The sequence below is a fragment of the Mesoplodon mirus genome, assembly GCF_964341445.2.
Source record: "Mesoplodon mirus genome assembly, chromosome: 17".
Lineage (NCBI taxonomy): Eukaryota > Metazoa > Chordata > Mammalia > Artiodactyla > Ziphiidae > Mesoplodon > Mesoplodon mirus.
In genome coordinates, this window is record NC_138993.1 from 75,054,719 (window position 1) to 75,075,493 (window position 20,775).

Sequence of the window (20,775 nt, forward strand, 5' to 3'; positions counted from 1 at the left end):
TTATATAATTTTTAACTTTAAAGTGCTATTCATATGGTCCAATAACTATTTATATCCTTTCCTTTTAACAGACTTTTATTGGGGACATCCTCCTGCTCGTTAATCCATTCAAGGAGATTCCAATTTATTCCACCATGGTGAGTATAAAATTTAAAATATCATTTAATAATGTAGAGTAACACTCACTAGACATGCCTATTTGTATCAAATGATTAAGAAGCAAAAACCAAAACAGTAAGTAAAATCAAGCTTCTCAGAAAATCCTACACTGAATGGTTAGATAATAGTGACCTTAATTTCTTCTGAGAAAATATTGAAAAGGAATGTTATTTTGTCAAAAGTTTTCTTTGCACTTATAATGTGTAATTCTTATTATTGTAGTCACTAGACAGATGTCTAAAATCAAATGTTATATTAACTCTATTTCCCATGTATTTTTGATTAATTCAAGGTCAGTTGGTTTAGAGGTCTTTGAACATCATGACCGCTTTCAGAAGAGAATTATGATGTTAAAGCAATGGAATAAGAAAGGATGATACTGCATTTATACATTTTTCTAAAAGACTTTCCAGCTTGAATCATGAGACTCAAAATTAAAAGAGAAATTGCTTGTGGAAAATCATTCCAGGCAACTGAAAACGCAGTATGATCTTTGCTGTGTTGTGGTCCACATCACTGTGGACAATGAAGCATATTGTCATATCTCTTTGCCTAGTATTTTTGGATCAAACACACTGTCATGGGAGCTCTCTGTGTTTTGTGTAGCCACAAGGCTGCTTCCAGTCTGAAACAGAATCCCTAATGAGGAGCAGGAGATAAAAGGAGGAGACGTGATCTTGAAGCAGGGATGCACTCGCAGCTGCTGGAGGGGAATGGGGTAGGGGAGAGAAAGAGAGAGGAAGAGAGAAAGAGGTTGCTCTCTCTAAACTCCTGAGGAAGATACTAAGAATTATTACAGAGATGCTTCCTGGGTACGAGAGGACCTCTCACTACCCCACCTTCCACTCTTCTTACCAAAAGTCAATTCCACCATTGCTTTAAAACTGCCTTGGAACTTGCCCACCCTCCTCATTCCACCCATTCCTACCCCAGCCTCATCCCTGGGCTAAGTGTATGTGGAAGCTTGACTGACTAGGGCAAAAGGAATTACAGGTACCCATAATCATTTTGGGAGTCCTTTCATAGAAGCAGGTGCAGGAAAAGGAGGGGTAGGAGGAGAAGGGGGAGGGGAGGTAACAATCACAGGGAAGATGGCGCCATTCAAGAACCAAGCCTACAGCATTGGCAAAGCAGTATTCAGAAAATCAACGCACAGATGCACATCTGAGAATAAATGCTTGAGCAGTGAATCTGCATCGGCTCTTCACAGTCAGTGTCAGACTTTTCTCGGATGTTTCTCATTGTAACCCTTACTATGGAGTTCACAAACCAAAGATATATCACCTTGAAATCTCAGTGTGCAAAAGGATGACACATTCAGGCTAAATACCTGGGGATGACTTCTCAAGGTTATATTTTTGACTACACACAGTACAAAACTGATCAGTCATCCTGAATCCTCGAATTATAGATGAGATTAAGCTCCTCCAAAGTGTAACATGGCACCTAGTGTGAGATGCCGGGCCGAGGGCTTCCTTTGCTTTCCAATTCCATTGACTTTCAGGTGCTGCTGGACTCCTGATGTTCCCATGGCCAGGCATGTTGGGATTTGGCAAGTAGCTAGGGTGGCTGGGCTTCTTAGCCATGGAAGGACAACGCTATTGGTTTTAGTACAGGGTTTAGCACACGGCAGGCCAGCTGCAAAGGGCTTTATATATGCTACCATATTTAATCCCAAAAGGGACCCAATCAGTGTAAGTGTTATCATTCCCTCTTTGCAGATGGATAAACTGAGACTTCAGGAGATTAACTAGGCTTTCTAAAGTTTTCTCATGAGTGGCAGAGACAATTTAAATCCAGGTCATGTAGCCCCAGAGCAGATGCAGGACAGACTACTCTCAGAGACCCAAATGCTGAGCCCAGAGACATATAATTAGTCATTATATGTGGCTGTTTGTATACAACAAGCATTTTTTTAAGGGTATGTCATCTATATATAGGTATAAGATAATGAGTGGGAAATCCAATCAGGCAAGTAGAGTGACATGTTCATACTATGGTGTGAAAACAGCAGCCACGCCCTGTCAAGCCCTTGGCATCAGGTTCCACAGATTACCAGGACCCTGATGTCAGGGGCCCGTGAATGGCACTCTCATAAGCTACAGACTGCATGGTTAGCTTCAGAAATCAGACCATGGATCCTGCAATCTCCTGGATGTTTATTGACAGGTATCATGCACAGTGGAAAATAGGAGGGAATTGATCCATAAAGAAGGACTTTATTTATTGAGATCACAGAGTCCAGCAAAGACTAGAGATAACCTGAATGAAGCTTATGTGATGCCATCTCATTTGTGGAAGAGCACTTAAAATGTCCACAGACCAAAATCCTCTTGTTCCCAAATGATACAGACATGTAGAGAATAAGGTGAAATGGAGATAGATGGCCTGTGGGAAAGGAAGGGTCTGACCCTGACAATATTTTCTGGACCAAATAAGAACATGCAATAATATTAGTAATGATCATGGTAACCAATGTAAAGTCGGTGGTTTGTCAATCACACAGAAAACTAGAACAGCTTGGTGAAAACCTTCAAGGTTCAATATAAATAAGTGGAAAATGCTATTCTATTAAAATTATTATTTCATATTTACATTACTTCTTAAGTGTAGAATTAACATCAAGCGAAATATTACCAGGTGGTAGCAATGGAGTATTCTACAATACAAACTCTAACATCACATGAAAAGAAGATTTACAGGGAAAGGGAACTGAGAAAAGTTATTGGTTTGATTATCATGAAAAAACTTTGGACACTCACGATTCTTTACCACATCTAATGTGTAGTGAAACTTAGCCTAAGGAGAATACCTAACTCCAAATAGGTTTGAAGAAACAGAGCAGGAATGTGAGATGAACCCCATGTACACGTAGATTCAGGCATGCTCCTGGGTCTCTTGGGTCTCACTTTGTTGATAACATCTAACGAAATCCTTACTAGGACTTTTCAAAAACAAATGGGGTTTAAGAGCATTTTGTCAAAATTAGATTAGATCCAGGTTGAACTTGGGGAGAAAGTGAAATAGTGTTAGTGCAAGTTTAAAAAAACCCAAACAAACCCAAAATAGAAATTTATCCTGCAAGAAAACAAAGGTGGGCTAAACCTTCCTAGCCAGCTTATGAATTATCATGTAGACATCACTATCATTCAAATATCTTTTATATTTATTTTAAATTCTGGAATAATTCAAAATGCAAAAAGTTCAAGTGTAATAGACAATGTGTGCCCACCCCCATACATGTCTCATATCTCTTAAAAAATTAAAAATAAAAAGTGCCATATTTTTTCACATGCACTCCTGAGGTTGGGATGCAGCTTTAAAGATGTGATACCAAAACATTGTGTGCTAGTTTAATTGTAATGTTATTTTCTGGGTGGTACTGAAAATAAAGGTATGTTTCAATTACATGGTATCTGAGATTAAGTGACACTGTAATGTCAACACAGACTGAGTTCCACTTCAGCCTGTTCCTTTTCACAAAAGATGACAATCACTATCCCGAAGTCACCCCTCCCTTTTTTTTATGTACTGTTCTTTATTATCCATTAATAGATTTTTAAAACATCTTTATTGGAGTATAATTGCTTTACAATGGTGTGTTAGTTTCTGCCTTATAACAAAGTGAATCAGCTATACATATACATCACCGAAGTTATCCTTTTATCCAATCTTCTGTCTGTTCATTCTGTATACATACACAAATATATGCAATAAAAACTGCATATGCCATTATTTTCTGTTTTTTTTTTTTTTTTTTTTTTTTTTTTTTTTGCGGTACGCGGGCCTCTCCCTGTTGTGGTCTCTCCTGTTGCGGAGCACAGGCTCCGGATGCGCAGGCTCAGCAGCCATGGCTCACGGGTCCAGCCGCTCCGTGGCATGTGGGATCTTCCCGGACTGGGGCACGAACCCGTGTCCCCTGCATCGGCAGGTGGACTCTCAACCACTGCGCCACCAGGGAAGCCCCTATTTTCTGTTTTAATTTACTCAGAGAATATACTAACTATATTCTTTTATAACAAAAATCATCATTAATCATTATGTTTTCAAAATTTTTCCATGATAAAAGGTTCGGGTCTAGTTAGTTCATTCTAAATACCCTATAGTGTTTTATTGTTTTAATACACAATTATTTATATTTATTCACTAATCCCTATTGTAGAATTACTTTCTTGTTTTCTGCTCTTACAGAGAGTGCTGAGGGTTGTTTGGTGTGTAGTTCTTGGTTCATGTTTGAGAATTTCTACAGAGAGATCGCTAGTCAAACCTACCTCCTTAAGTTTAGAAGTTACTGCCAAATTACACTTAGAATTTCTTAGAACAACACTCAGTATTATGCATGTGTTTTTAGACCTAGAGAAAACTTCATTTTGAAGTCAAGCTCCACCACTAACTTGCCATGTGACCTTGGACCTGTCACTAATTTTCCTTTGCATCAGTTTCCTCATCTGTTAACGGGAAGATCATCCTCATATCCAAGTCTCAGGTTTCTAGGAGAATTGGATGAGTGAGTGTAAAATGCTGAGAAAAGCAGCAAGCATATAGCAAGTGAGGCCATCGTCATCATTATTGAGCTGTTATTGCTAAAGTTGTCAATAGTTCATGTGTACTATATCACCTTATTGTTTGAAATAGCATTTCCTTGGTTACAAAGAGAGTTGTTTTTTCATCTTTTCTCACATGTATTGGCCTTTCCTTTCCGCTTACATTCTTTGCCCAATTTTCTATTTTGTTTCCAGTTTTTCTTATTGATTTGTGAGAGTCATTTATAAAATGCTGATGATATATTGATTGTATGCCCAGCTTACTCTCCTCCCTGTCTTCGCCTGAGTTTTTTTTATTATTATATGTATGCTGTTTGTGGTTGAACAGGAGTTGTTAGCTATGATGTTGTAGGATTTTTCCCAGTAAAATTTGTGGTTTTGACCCCTATTCCCTTACTCCCAAATCATAAGAGTACAGTTTTTACATACATTTCTAAATGTGTTAAGCTTTGCTGTTCATATTTGGAACTTAAATTCAGTTGTAATTTATTTATTTATTTATTTATTTATTTATTTTTTTTTTTTTTTTGCGGTACGTGGGCCTCTCACTGTTGTGGCCTCTCCCGTTGTGGGGCACAGGCTCCGGACGCGCAGGCTCAGCGGCCATGGCTCACAGGCCCAGCCGCTCTGCAGCATGTGGGATCTTCCCAGACCGGGGCACGAACCCGTGTCCCGTGCATCAGCAGGCGGACTCTCAACCACTGCGCCACCAGGGAAGCCCTGGAATTTATTTTTACACATGGCATGAGATAGTGATGTTTGTTTCCTTTACAAATAATCAATTTTCTTGACAGCTTCCTTTAAGGATAAGTGACACAGCCCCTGTGGCCCCCAAGTCTCACCGTGTAGGCCTGAGTTGAGTTCTGTAGTCTGTTCCAGCAGTTCCTTTTTCTCTCTCTGCACCAGAACCGCAATGTTTAATGACTTAGGCTTTTGATGTTTTTATTGGGATATAACGCACACAGGAAAGTGCTCACCTCTGAGTGTACTTTTCCACAAGCACTAGAGGTAGAACATTCCCAGCCTCCAGAGCCCACACTTGCTCTTTCTAATCACTAACCCTTTGCCCAAAGTACTGCCACGCTGACTTCTAACAGCATACATAGATTGGTTTCCCCTGCTTGCTCTCTGTAAATGGGATCTCATAGTATGTTCTCATATGTATCTGATAGATTCCATTCAACACTATATTTGTGAGAGTCATCCAATTTTTTCTTGTAGCTGTAGATCATTGATTCTACTTTAAAAAAGTATTTCCCCTATAATTTGAAATAATTTTACACTTATGTAAAAATTGCAAATAATTAGTACAAACAACTTTTTTCCTTCAACCATTTTAAAATAATTTGCTGGCATGTTGTCCCATCAACCTTGAGTACATGTACTGTGTATTTACTACAAACAAAGGCATTTTCCTATGTAACCTCCATACAATCATCAAAATTGGGAAATTAGAGCTGTTACCATTTAATCAGGAGGCTTCATTCAAGTCTTTTCCATTGTCTCAGTGATGCCCAAACAACCAAAGATCCAGTCCACCATTACAGGGTACGCTGACCACTGGGCCTTAAATTGCCTTCAATTTGGAACAGTCCCTCAATCTACTCTTGAACTTTCCAACCTTGACATCTTTGAAGATACAAGCCAGTTATTTTGCAGAATAAAAATTAACTTTGTCTGATATTTCTTCATGACTCACAAGTCCTCCTATCATTTAGTTTTGATTCTAATATAATGCAATTCACTCGAAACTCGAAAGGACTAAAAATACTAGCACTGAATCACCGTGGCAATCATTAAAAATCACCAATGCACTGAAATCAAGTTCATTTTGTCTTTTTTCCAAGAAATTTGTAAATTTGTATGTTTCAGATGCAATGGCTTTCTTTTCAAATTAAATATCCTTGCCATCTTATGTTACTGAAATTAAAAGTTGCTGAGAGAAATTGCATTTGATATAAATTGCCACCGTTTCAGCTTACTTCATGGATAGCTATTGAACTGGATTTTGGGGAGTTGCTCTTTTTGAAAACAGCCAAGTGATTTAAAGCCTGCAAACCAAATAATGAAGCCTCAGATGTATGTCTCCGTTTTGTCATTACAGATGCTTAAAATGTGCTGAGAAGTGCAGCATTGTGCAAATGTTTTGTGTTTACAAGTGAGACTCAGAATTAGAGATTTCTATGCTTCTGTGTATGGGAAATATGGCAGTAGCATCGTGAGGTAAAGGATCCTGAACCCTTCTCATGGAGATTCCTGCCTGTGTGCTGCCCTGTTTTCCAGGTCTCCCAGCTGTACCTGGGCAGTGCGGGGCAGCCCTGCCCCTCTCTGCCGCCTCACATTTTCTCCTGTGCGGAGAGAGCCTTCCACCAGCTTTTCCAGGAGCAGAGACCTCAGTGCTTCATTCTCAGGTGAGCCTGCCCCTCACCCCAGCTCCAGGCTCAGTTCTGCCCTGAGGGCTTGGTGGTAAAACCGTCCTCATTTCTTCTGGTTTACGTTTATTTACTCCCTCACCAGTTTGTGGTCCACTAAGTGTGCAGTGAGTACACTTGACTCGTTACAAAGGAGAAACACCTTTGCTGTTAGAAATGGACCTGAGTGTAGCTGAATAGATATCAACAAACTGAACCTGAGACTCCTTTCAACCATTCAACTTTATGTTTATGAGAGTCATCCAATTTTTTCTTCATTTTGAAGATTTACAGCTTAGAACTAGTGTCTTGCTTTCAAACCTTAGAAAACATGGGAAAGAGAGGCACCCGATACTAGTACCAACCTTCTCCAAGATGTGGTGCTGAGCAAAATACCATGCAAGACCTTGCAGATGTGGGATTTCCCATCTGCTTCTAGGTATTTATACCTTTGCTCATATGTCACCAAAATTATACACTCAAAGTAATTTTTTAGTGAAATGCAATGGTAATATTAGCTCATAAATACTCAGGAGGGAGCATTTAGATTGGAGCAAAAATTCTTCATGTCAAAAAGAAGTGTACCACAAGAAGTAGGGATGAAATGTGATTATATATTGATAGAGGAATAAAGAAATATTTAGGTATTAAAATAAGATCTGCATTGAGAATTATGTTGTATATCAGACCACACTGCCACAAGAGGGAGACTTTCATAAATACCCTTGGCTTTGCATAGTTTTCAACAGTAGTTTTGGTTGAAAACTGAATGTGTGACTAAAGCTTTGCACAACCTGAGTCAAAGTGAGATAAACGAGTAACTATGGAAACCTGGAAAGAACCCAAATAATATTTAAATAAGCACTTCTTTATATACTTTTACGTTGTTAATTTAATCAAAAATTCCATGGAGGTTCACATCGATGGATTGCAAACTTTAGTGTTCTGGTTTTCAAAATAATGTGCAAATGGTTGTTTTTACACCTGTTCTGAAGTGTCCCCTCGGGTGGGGTGGGGACCCAGGCATTCTTGAATCAAGCAATTCTGCTTTCATCTGCTTTATCTGTTGGGTTTCCTGGTCTCACTTAGACAAAAAGAGAAACACTTTTTAAAAATCATGAGATGGTGGGGAGTGTGTAATAGTGCTGACAATAATAACAACTCATATTTATTGAGAACCTACTAAGTGCCAGACCCTCCTTTAGGTGCTTTCCATGTATCATCTTATTCATTGCTTTAGTAAACTTGTAGGATAGGTATCATCACTGTTATTATCATTATTGTCATTTTATGTATCAGGTGCTGAGTATTAGAAGGGTTAGCTAATTAGTCCAGGGTCTCCCACTAGTAAATAGTGTAGCTGGGATGTGAGCCCAATAGTCTGGCTTCTGAGCCTGAGTGAAGGTTATCCACACTCACAGCCAGACTCTAGAGCATGGCTCGCCCAGTGCTGCTAACCTAAGGAGGCTTGCAGAGGTCCCCCCAAACTCACCTAAAGTGATGGTTACAAATCCACAGACTTAACTCAATTCTCATTGAATCAACTTAATCCTTGTCAAAGACTTTGGACCTTAACGAAGCTCTGAGGGGCCAGTGAATCCATATCCTTTGGGAACCTACCGATTACAGAGTTCACAATGCCTAGCATGTTCTTTCAGTGAAGAAACCTGTTTGTCTTTGTTTCTACATGAACTTGCTCATGGAATTGTTTTTCTAACAATAGTAAGATTTGTTAATATTCTGCAGAACTAATATTCCTTTGGGACATTTTTAAAGGCTAATAATGCCATGTTATCAATCACTTATTCTGAAAAAAATCTTTCTTCATTCATGTTTCAAGAAATGAAGAGCAAATCCATGATCATAAGGACTTATTACTCTAGTCATTGTCTTTCTTCTTTCAGGATTGGTGTTTGCATGTAGCTTCTCAACCTTCTTGATTGTCTTGACTACGATAGGCTTTCTGCATTTATACTAATACATTAAAATGAGTAAATTTAGAATTCAACTAAATACTTTGTGTAAAGATCATTTACAGAGTATCTATTATGTCCCATAATTAGCATTTACAAAGAATAATTGAAGATTTGGAGATCAAAATTCAAATATTCCTGGAGTAGATGATTTACAGTACCAGGCCAGAGGATTTTTAATTTGATTTTCAAATTTTAATTTTATTTCTCATTTTCTTCATATTAATGGGCTCCAGTAACACACTAGGCTTCATCCTAAGGAACAGTTTTAACAATTTTTAGATCTTTGTCCTGGGCTAGAACTGGGAGTTTGGAGCCCACCAAGATCTACCTTTCCTTTAATTTTCTGAAGGCCTTGATAGATGGTTTTAATTACTTGTTTGAGCATGTATGACAAATATCCATTATCCTAACAGTATGCTGAGCAAATCTAAATTAATGTTTATGCTGAATGTGCAGCTAACTTGTGAAATAAGCAATATAGGGTCCGCTTCTGTCCTGTACAGATTTAGCAGACAAGGCTGTTCATATTTAAGCTTCAAATTTTGTATGGGTCCATGACCAATCAGTGTCACCCCAAATCTTTGGTCAATGTCTGTTTTAATAATAGACATGGATTTTCAGATCAAGGAATGTTTCTTGAACACACTGAACTAGAATTTTTAGTTTCAACTTGACATGCTATGAAACCAAGACTATTATATCCATTTTTTCTTTTTTCTAAAATTTCCTTGTATTTTACTCAAAGTGAAATGTGGTGATCGTTTTGGGATTTTATGAGATGGCTAAAAGGCATGTGATTCTAGCTAGCTGAGAGAGTTGAGCATTTTCCCTACATGTGGTCACAGGGTGAGGGCAACAGTGGGGAGAAGGAAAAGGGACTCATGTGACCACTGGGTCAGCCCCACAGCCTCCCAGGCTCTGTGTCTCCAGATCCGCAGGGACTCCAGACCCGCCCCTATTACGACTTGCTCAGTAGATGCTCAGGGAGTGTTGGTTGAGTGTTTCATGTTGGATAAGCACTGCCTTCTATGCTGCCTCGTCTCCAAGAATGAGCTCAATTACTACCTCACCCAGAAGTCTTCCCTGGCTTCTTCCAAGAGATGTACCTGTCCCTTCACCCACGGGCTCGTTGCTAGCTGTGCCCACCTGTTATAATTATACCTTAATTATGTACCTACTCCTTCCTCAAGAGTATCCCCAGCTCATGGTGCAGGAAGCATTATCTTTTCACCTCTTTTGCCCTGAAGACTAACAGACACCAGCACATAGTAGGCCCTCAGTAAGTCTCATTTGAAGGAACAGGCAATATTTGAAAAAGGAAAATGGTATTTTCAAGATTGATCCCTGAGTGAATGCAAGCAAAATCTCTCTAAAAACAAGACGCCTGAGACATCAAGTTATGTTGCTGGGTAATAGAATTTTTTAACAGGGAATATAATTGTAGACGTTAAATTTCCATCATGAAAGATTTAGATTGTTTCTGCTCTGCAATTAGAAGGTTAAAAGGAAGGGTCTTTGAACCCAGAAAATGAGCTCTTTGGTATCTTGCGCAGGTCACTGTCACCTGCTCCCCTGAGGCTGCTAAGCTGGTCGCTCTAAAAGTGGTTAAAATGTTTATGGTCACAGATGAGGGGAGTAGACGTTTTATTAACAAGTTGAGATGTGAATAAGAGAATTAAGTGTCAGTTTCTTTCCTGGCAAACACCCTTTAATCAAATTCATTAGAACAAATGCTCAAGGGAGAAACCTGAGAAAGCCCTAGCAAAAGAGCTTTATATGTATTTTCAACTTTTGGCTATCGATGAATAAACACCGGTTTCACGAGTATTCCATCTAGATGCAGTAAAAGCTTTATTTCATATCGGACCGCGTTGGTTTAGTAATTATCATATTGGAGTTTTATGTTAACCCTATATTGCCTAGTCTCAGGAATATAATTCAATCATTATTTATAGGAATTATGTCACTTATGAAGTATGTCTGGGAAATACCAAAAGCATTGTCCTTATACAGGACATATTTGGATGGTGCCTGTTCCTAGATTAAAGGAAAATGGAAAACATGAGATGTCAAAACTGATAGCAACCTCAAGACGAAACAGGCCATTTTCAGATCTGCTGAGCACCAGGCACTTACCTACCTGGTCACTCCTCCATCTTACCGGCTTAGTTTTAGGAGCTGCATGCTTGATGTTCACTTTGAAGGCAAGAGGAGGAAAGCTGAGAAAGATTGAATGACTTTTCCAGGGAAGATGTAACGTCTTTCCTGGAGGACTCAAAGATTTAACCAGGTCAGACGTGTGGCCCTACCAAATATGCATCTCGACTGTAGGGGACCTACACCTGGCGGCCACCCCACTCACCTGCACTCACAAAGCTGAGGACAGGCGGCAGCGTCTTTCTTTTCAGCCTAAGGCCTTTCTGCTATAATTTACCCACATCATGTGGTTCTACTCTGTAAGATATTGGGAAGCAGAAGTGACATCCTATTCATTTATAGTCCCAGCATCGAAAACACCATATTGTGTGTACACAGGTACACACACAGAGGCACACAAACATACACACACACTTATTTATTTATTGTGTATATAGTACAGCAAAGGAGTGAATCACATGGAAGTGTTAAATGATAGCATCATCTCATTAAAAGTCGCTAGGTCATTTCCTCACCTTCTTTGTGCCTGAGAATTATCTCTAGTTATTTAATTTTTTTACTATGTTCTCCAAAACCGTAAACTTTTTTTTTCTATTTTATTTTAGTGGAGAAAGAGGATCTGGGAAGTCTGAAGCCAGCAAACAAATAATGAGACACCTCGCCTGTAGGTCTGGTTCCAGCAGGCCTATATTCGATTCCAAATTTAAACATGTAAGTCTCTTGCTTGGGTTAGAAACTATGGAGAAGCAAGAAAAATGAAGTTTACAAATAAAGGGGGCATCTTAATAGGCCATAAGTTTAACCATAAGTTGACCGAAATTTGTGGACAGAAAGAAAAAAAGACCGGTGCAAATGAATATTGTTCACATCAAGGTTTATTTTCTTGTATATATTTTAAAATATTGTGAACGTCATACTCTGATGTATGTATTTGCTCTGAACAGTTGGATTGGAAATTAGAGTCTGTCGTTGTTTACATAGAAAGTGACACTTTGGTGGGATTGGCCAGATAAGCAACTTTTATGGGCGATTACTGAATGGTGATCATAAAGTTTCAGTGTATGTTAAAAAACTGGTAACAGTCAACTTTGATGACATTAATAGGCTGGTGATAAACCTTCAACCCCAAAATTGATATTTTGACATATAACATTGTATTAGTTTTAGGTATACAACATAATGATTTGATATTTGCATATATTGCAGAATGATCACCCCATAATAAGTTTAGTTTACATCCATCACCACACATAGTTACAAAATTTTTTTTCTTCTGATAATAAATTTTAAGATCTAGTCTCTTAACAACTTTCAAATATACGATACACTATTATTAATTGTAGTCACCATGCAGTGCATTGTATCTCCAGGACTTATTTATCTTATAACTGGAAGTTTGTACCTTTTGACTCCCTTCACCCAAATTAAGACTGATTTTAAATTATATGCAGTAACATTTGCTTTTATATGAAGACACCTTATCCTGCTACTTCATAGACCTAAAATACTGTCAGGATTGAATGAGGAACCACAAAGCCCTATTAGCAGCTAAGGGAAAGGTCAGATTTCATACGAAAAAACTCAGACATTGGACTCAAGGAGACACCTGCAAGTAGACTGATGTTTTCACACTGTTCTAGCAAGTTTTGTTAACAGGTGTTTTCCAGGCCACAGCAGTTTAGAAGGAGAAACTCTCTTTTCAGTTCTTCTCTTTACAAAGAATGTATGGTAAATCAACTCTACAATGCATCTATGGTATTGTATGTGTTCATTAATGGCTTTAATTCATAACCATTTATTAAACTCGAGCTATATATTGGGCATGTGCATAATTCTACAGCACAGCTCAAAGTAATTTAACATTTTGGGCCAACTTGGGAAAAGTAGTGTAAACTCTTTGTTCAGATATTGTAATATGCTTACTAATGACACTTAAGGATTAGAGAATCTATAAAGCAATGTGGTTATAAAGTAGACAGGTTACCTAATAAAATAACAGGATCTACTGGCTTAATTGTAATGACAAGAAACCGTAGTCTCTATGTAAATTATAGACTAAAGCACTCATTTATTAAAACAATGCTTTGAGAAAGAGCAGAGTGTGACTTCTAAAATACATTCTAGATTACTTTATGTAAATTGGCTTTATGTAAATTGGGTTACTTTATGTAAATTGGCTTTATGTAGTGAATATATTCTAAGCTGCATTTTTTTGGATAAGATAGATATAACTCTTCCAAATCAATTAGCATCTGGGAATCCATATTATAATGTCAATGCAAATTTCAAGTGAAACTATTTCTAATTCATTTGTTCATTTTACTCCTTTCTCACGGCAAATTAAGGGTGTCATAAATAAGTGATTTCCAGTCTTAGGTTTGAGTATGGCTTAAACTTCATGTCCATCATGCTTTTTTTGGTCTCCCTTTAAATGATCATCCACATGCATTTATTCAGTGTACAAGACATTCTTGAAAATTACCCAGCCACAGTTTTTGCCCAGCATCCAAGTGTGTGTGTTGTGCAGTAATGAAATACAAGCATTGGAAAAAGTTATGAACTGACATAACATCACAGGTGTTCACGGAAATTATGTCTGTTTAAGAGATGGGCCAGTACTTTCTGCATGAAAGAAAAATTGTATTTAGGAGTTGAGTAGAAAAGAATATCCTTGATACACAGAGCAACGTAGTAGAAGGCTTTATGTTCAGTGCAAGGTGAGAGGAAGGTTCGTTAGTTGTCCCTGAAAGGAGAGGAGGGAGTGAGCAGATAGCGGAACACCACTTGGAGGTACCACAGGGCAGACACGTGCAAGATGCTGCCCCGAGGGGCCACGTGCAAGGCAAACAAACACATGGTATCTTCCACTGGGAGATACTGGTTGAGTCTGGACCAAATCATTTTGCCCTACATCTTAGCATAATGTGAGAGAAGAACAGTCATTTAAGGTCATGCTGATGAGCAGTTTCCAAAGAATAAATAGTAGAAGAACGGTAGCAACATAACAGGAAGGACATATCGGGATGGTCTTCAGCACAGAATCGTGGAGAAACTGAGACGTAAGAACATTTTCCTTGTGCCTTACATCAATGGCAGAATTAAAGATTTATAAATTAAAGGTGGAGCCCAGAGGAAGATGGCGGAAGAGTAAGATGCGGAGATCACCTTCCTCCCCACAGATACATCAGAAATTCATCTACACGTGGAACAACTCCTACAGAACACCTACTGAACGCTGACAGAAGACTTCAGACTCCCCAAAAGGCAAGAAACTCCCCATATACCTGGATAGGGCAAAAGAAAAAAGAATAAACAGAGACAAAAGGATAGGGACGGGACCTGCACCAGTGGGAGGGAGCCGTGAAGGAGGAAAGGTTACCACACACTAGGAGCCCCTTCGCGGGCGGAGACTGCAGGTGGCGGAGGGGGAAAGCTTCGGAGTAGCGGAGGAGAGCACAGCAACAGGGGTGTGGAGGGCAAAGCAGAGGGATTCCGGCACAGAGGATCAGTGCCCTCAGGCACACACCAGCCCGAGAGGCTTGTCTGCTCAGCCGCCGGGGTGGGCGGGGCTGGGAGCTGAGGCTCGGGTACCGGCTTTCAGTCGGAGCGCAGGGAGAGGACTGGGGCTGGCGGCAGGAAGAGAGCCTGAAGGGGTTAGTGCACCACGGCTAGCCCGGAGGGAGTCTGGGGAAAGGGTCTGGAGCTGCCGAAGAGGCAAGAGACTTTTTCTTCCCTTTTGTTTCCTGGTGCGCGAGGAGAGGGCATTAAGAGAGCTGCTTAAAGAAGCACCGGAGACGGGCGCGAGCCACGGCTAAAGGCGCGGACCCCGGAGACGGGCGTGGGACGCTGGGGCTGCTGCCGCCGCCGCCACAAAGCCTGTGTGCGAGCGCAGGTCACTGTCCACCCCACCTTCCGGGGAGCCTGTGCACCCCGCCACTGCCGGGGTCCCGGGACCCAGGGACGGCTTTCCCGGGAAAGCGCACGGAGCGCCACGGTCTGGTGCAACATCACGCCGGCCTCTGCCGCCGCAGGCCCGCCCCACACTGCGCGCCCCTCCCTCCCCTCTGCCTGAGTGAGCCAGAGCCCCCGAATCAGCGGCTCCTTTAAACCCATCCTGTCTGAGCGGAGAACGGACGCCCTCCGGCGACCTACGCGCAGAGGCAGGGCCCGGTCCAAGGCTGAGACCCGGGAGCTGTGAGAGCAGAGAAGAGACAGGGAAATCTCTCTGTGCAGCCTCGGAGGCAGCGGATTAAAGCTCCACGGTCCACTTGATGTGCCCTGCGTCTGTGGAGTGCATGAATGGACAGCGAATCATCCCAAATTGAGAAGGTGGACTTTGAGGACAAGATTTAAGACTTTCCCCCCTTTTCCTCTTTTTACAACGAATTACCCCAAATTAAGGAGGTGGACTTTGAGAGCAAGATTTCAGACTTTTCCCCCTTTTCCTCTTTTTACAACGAATTATCCCAAATTGAGGAGGTGGACTTTGAGAGCAAGATTTTCGATTTTTCCCCCTGTTCTCTTTTTGTGAATGTGTATGTGTATTCTTCTGTGTGAGATTTTCTCTGTATAGATTTGCTTCCACCATATGTCCCAGGGTTCTATCTGTCCGTTTTTTTTCAATAATTACTTTTTAATTTTAATAACACTACTATATTTTATACTTTATTTTATTTTACTTTACCTGCTTTCTTTTTTTCCTACCTTCCCTTCCTCCCTCCCTCCGCACCTCCTTTCCTTCTTTCTCTCTTTCTTTCCTTCCTCCCTCCCTCCCTCCCTTCTTCCTTTCACTCTTTCTTTTTCTTTCCTCCCTCCCTCCCTCCTGTCTTTCTTTCTTTCCTTCCTCCCTCCCTCCCTCCCTTCTTCCATTCACTCTTCCTTTTTCTTTCATTCCTCCCTCCCTCCCTCCTTTCTTTCTTTCTTTCTTTCCATCCTTCCTCCCTCCCTCCCTCCCTCCCTCCTTTCTTTCTTCCTTCCTTCCTTCCTTCCTTCCTTTCTTTCCTTCTTCCTTTCTTTCTCTCTCTCTTTCGTTCTTCTACTAATTCTTTCTTTCTAGTTTTTCTCCCTTTTATTCTGAGCCGGGTAGATGAAAGGCTCTTGGTGCTGCAGCCAGGAGTCAGTGCTGTGCCTCTGAAGTGGGAGAGCCAACTTCAGGACACGGGTCCACAAGAGACCTCCCAGCTCCACATAATATCAAGCGGCGAAAATCTCCCAGAGATCTCCATCTCAACACCAGCACCCAGCTTCAGTCAACGACCAGCAAGCTACAGTGCTGGTCACCCTATGCCAAGCAACTAGCAAGGCAGAAACACAACCCCAACCATTAGCAGAGAGGCTGCCTAAAAACATAATAAGGCCACAGGCACCCAAAAACACACCACCAGACGTGGACCTGTCCACCAGAAAGACAAGATCGAGCCTCAACCACCAGAACACAGGCACTAGTCCCCCCCCACCAGGAAGCCTACACAACCTACTGAAACAACCTTAGTCACTGGGGACGGACACCAAAAACAATGGGAACTACAAATCTGCAGCCTGCAAAAAGGAGACCCCAAACACAGTAAGATAAGCAAAATGAGAAGACAGAAAAACACACAGCAGGTGAAGGAGCAAGATAAAAACCTACCAGACCTAACAAATGAAGAGGTAATAGGCAGTCTACATGAAAAAGAATTCAGAATAATGATAGTAAAGCTGATCCAAGATTCTATTTCCAAGATCCAAAATCTTGGAAATAGAATAGACAAAATGCAAGAAACAGTTAACAAGGACCTAGAAGAACTAAAGATGACTCAAGCATCGATTAAAAACACAATAAATGAAATGAAAAATGCTCTAGATGGGATCAATAGCAGAATAACTGAGGCAGAAGAACAGATAAGTGAGGTGGAAGATAAAATAGTGGAAATAACTGATGCAGAGCAAAATAAAGAAAAAAGAATGAAAAGAACAGAGGACAGTCTCAGAGACCTCTGGGACAACATTAAACACACCAACATTTGAATTATAGGGGTTCCAGAAGAAGAAAAGAAAAAGAAAGGGACTGAGAAAATATTTGAAGAGATTATAGTTGAAAACTTCCCTAATATGGGAAAGGAAATAGTTAATCAAGTCCAGGAGGCACAGAGAGTCCCATACAGAATAAATCCAAGGAGAAATAAGCCAAGACACATATTAATCAAACTGTCAAAAATTAAACACAAAGAAATCATATTAAAAGCAGCAAGGGAAAAACAACAAACAACACACAAGGGAATCCCCATCAGGATAACAGCTGATCTCTCAGCAGAAACTCTACAAGCCAGAAGGGAGTGGCAGGACACAATTAAAGTGATGAAGGAGAGAAACCTGCAACCAAGAATACTCTACCCAGCAAGGATCTCATTCAGATTTGATGGAGAAATTAAAATCTTTACAGACAAGCAAAAGCTGAGAGAGTTCAGCATCACCAAAGCAGCTTGACAACAAATGCTAAAGGAACTTCTCTGGGCAAGAAACACAACAGAAGGAATATACCTACAATAACGAACCCAAAGAAATTAAGGAAATGGGAATAGGAACATACATATCAATAATTACCTTAAATGTAAATGGACTAAATGCTCCCACCAAAAGACACAGATTGGCTGAATGGATACAAAAACAAGACCCATATATATGCTGTCTACAAGAGACCCACTTCAGACCTAGAGACACATACAGATTGAAAGTAAGGGGATGGAAAAAGATATTCCATGCAATAGGAAACCAAAAGAAAGCTGGAGTAGCAATTCTTATATCAGAAAAAATAGACTTTAAAATAAAGACTATTAGAAGAGACAAAGAAGGACACTACATAATGATAAAGGGATTGATCCAAGAAGAAGATATAACAATTGTAAATATTTATGCACCCAACATAGGAGCACCTCAATACATAAGGCAAATACTAACAGCCATAAAAGGGGAAATCGACAGTAACACACTCATAGTAGGGGACTTTAACACCCCACTTTCACCAATGGACAGATCATCCAAAATGAAAATAAATAAGGAAACACAAGCTTTAAATGATACATTAAACAAGATGGACTTAATTGATATTTATAGGACATTCCATCCAAAAACAACAGAATACACATTTTTCTCAAGTGCTCATGGAACATTCTCCAGGATAGATCATATCTTGGGTCACAAATCAAGCCTTGGTAAATTTAAGAAAATTGAAATTGTATCAAGTATCTTTTCGGACCACAATGCTATGAGACTAGACATCAATTACAGGAAAAGATCTGTGAAAAATACAAACACATGGAGGCTAAACAATACACTACTCAATAACGAAGTGATCACTGAAGAAATCAAAGAGGAAATAAAAAAATACCTAGAAACAAATGACAATGGAGACACGGCGACCCAAAACCTATGGGAAGCAGCAAAAGCAGTTCTAAGGGGGAAGTTTATAGCAATACAATACCACCTTAAGAAACAGGAAACATCTCGAGTAAACAACCTGACCCTGCACCTAAAGCAATTAGAGAAAGAAGAACAAAAAAACCCCAAAGTTAGCAGAAGGAAAGAAATCATAAAGATCAGATCAGAAATAAATGAAAAAGAAATGAAGGAAACAATAGCAAAGATCAATAAAACTAAAAGCTGGTTCTTTGAGAAGATAAACAAAATTGACAAACCATTAGCCAGACTCATCAAGAAAAAAAGGGAGAAGACTCAAATCAATAGAATTAGAAATGAAAAAGGAGAAGTAACAACTGACACTGCAGAAATACAAAAGATCATGAGAGATTACTACAAGCAACTCTATGCCAATAAAATGGACAACCTGGAAGAAATGGACAAATTCTTAGAAATGCACAACCTGCCAAGACTGAATCAGGAAGAAATAGAAAATATGAATAGACCAATCACAAGCACTGAAATTGAAACCGTGATTAAAAATCTTCCAACAAACAAAAGCCCAGGACCAGATGGCTTCACAGGTGAATTCTATCAAACGTTTAGAAAAGAGCTAACACCCATCCTTCCCAAACTCTTCCAAACAATTTCAGAGGAAGGAACACTCCCAAACTCATTCTACGAGGCCACCATCACCTTGATACCAAAACCAGGCAAGGATGTCACAAAGAAAGAAAACTACAGGCCAATATCACTGATGAACATAGATGCAAAAATCCTCAACAAAATACTAGCAAACAGAATCCAACAGCACATTAAAAGGATCATACACCATGATCAAGTGGGGTTTATTCCAGGAATGCAAGTATTCTTCAATATATGCAAATCAATCAACGTGATACACCATATTAACAAACTGAAGCAGAAAAATCATATGATCATCTCAGTAGATACAGAGAAAGCTTTTGACAAAATTCAACACCGATTTTTGATAAAAACCCTGCAGAAAGTAGGCATAGAGGGAACTTTCCTCAACATAATAAAGGCCATATATGACAAACCCACAGCCAACATCATCCTCAATGGTGAAAAACTGAAACCATTTCCACTAAGATCAGGAACAAGACAAGGTTGCCCACTCTCACCACTCTTATTCAACCTAGTTTAGGAAGTTTTAGCCACAGCAATCAGAGAAGAAAAGGAAATAAAGGAATCCAAATTGGAAAAGAAGAAGTAAAGCTGACACTGTCTGCAGATGACATGATACTATACATAGAGAATCCTAAAGATGCTACCAGAAAACTACTAGAGCTAATCAATTAATTTGGTAAAGTAGCAGGATACACAATTAATGCACAGAAATCTCTGGCATTCCTATAGACTAATGATGAAAAATCTGAAAATGAAATCAAGTAAACACTCCCATTTACCATTGAAACAAAAAGAATAAAATATCTAGGAATAAACCTACCTAAGGAGACAAAAGACCTGTATGCAGAAAATTATAAGACACTGATGAAAGTAATTAAAGATGATACAAATAAATGGAGAGATATACCATGCTCCTGGATTGGAAGAGTCAATTTTGTGAAAATGACTCTACTACCCAAAGCAATCTACAGATTCAATGCAATCCCTATCAAACTACCACTGGCATTTTTCACAGAACTAGAACAAAAAATTTCACAATTTGTTTGGAAAAACAAAAGACCCCGAATAGCCAAAGCAATCTTGAGAACGAAAAACGGAGCTGGAGGAATCAGGCTCCCTGACTTCAGACTATACTACAAAGCTACAGTAATCAAGACAGTGCGGTACTGGCACAAAAACAGAAAGATAGATCCATGGAACAGGATAGAAAGCCCAGAAATAAACCCATGCACATATGGTCAACTTATCTTTGATAAAGCAGGCAGGAATGTACAGTGGAGAAAGGACAGTCTCTTCAATAAGTGGTGCTGGGAAAACTGGACAGGGACATGTAAATGTATGAGATTAGATCATTCCCTAACACCATACACAAAAATAAGCTCAAAATGGATTAAAGACCTAAATGTAAGGCCAGACACTATCAAACTCTTAGAGGAAAACATAGGCAGAACACTCTATGACATAAATCACAGCAAGATCCTT

The 20,775-nt window shown here is 39.8% G+C and overlaps 1 protein-coding gene across 1 annotated transcript in view; it reads left to right on the top strand.

Annotated features, from left to right (window-relative positions):
• Positions 1–20,775, top strand: part of MYO16 (myosin XVI) — a gene marked incomplete at both ends in the record, with an annotated part of 418,949 nt that overhangs the window by 144,287 nt on the left and 253,887 nt on the right. The window contains 3 exons of the mRNA XM_082602366.1: positions 72–137; positions 6,987–7,114; positions 11,853–11,958. Coding sequence (XP_082458492.1) covers positions 72–137; positions 6,987–7,114; positions 11,853–11,958 — 300 coding nt within the window. The remainder of the gene's footprint in view (positions 1–71; positions 138–6,986; positions 7,115–11,852; positions 11,959–20,775) is intronic.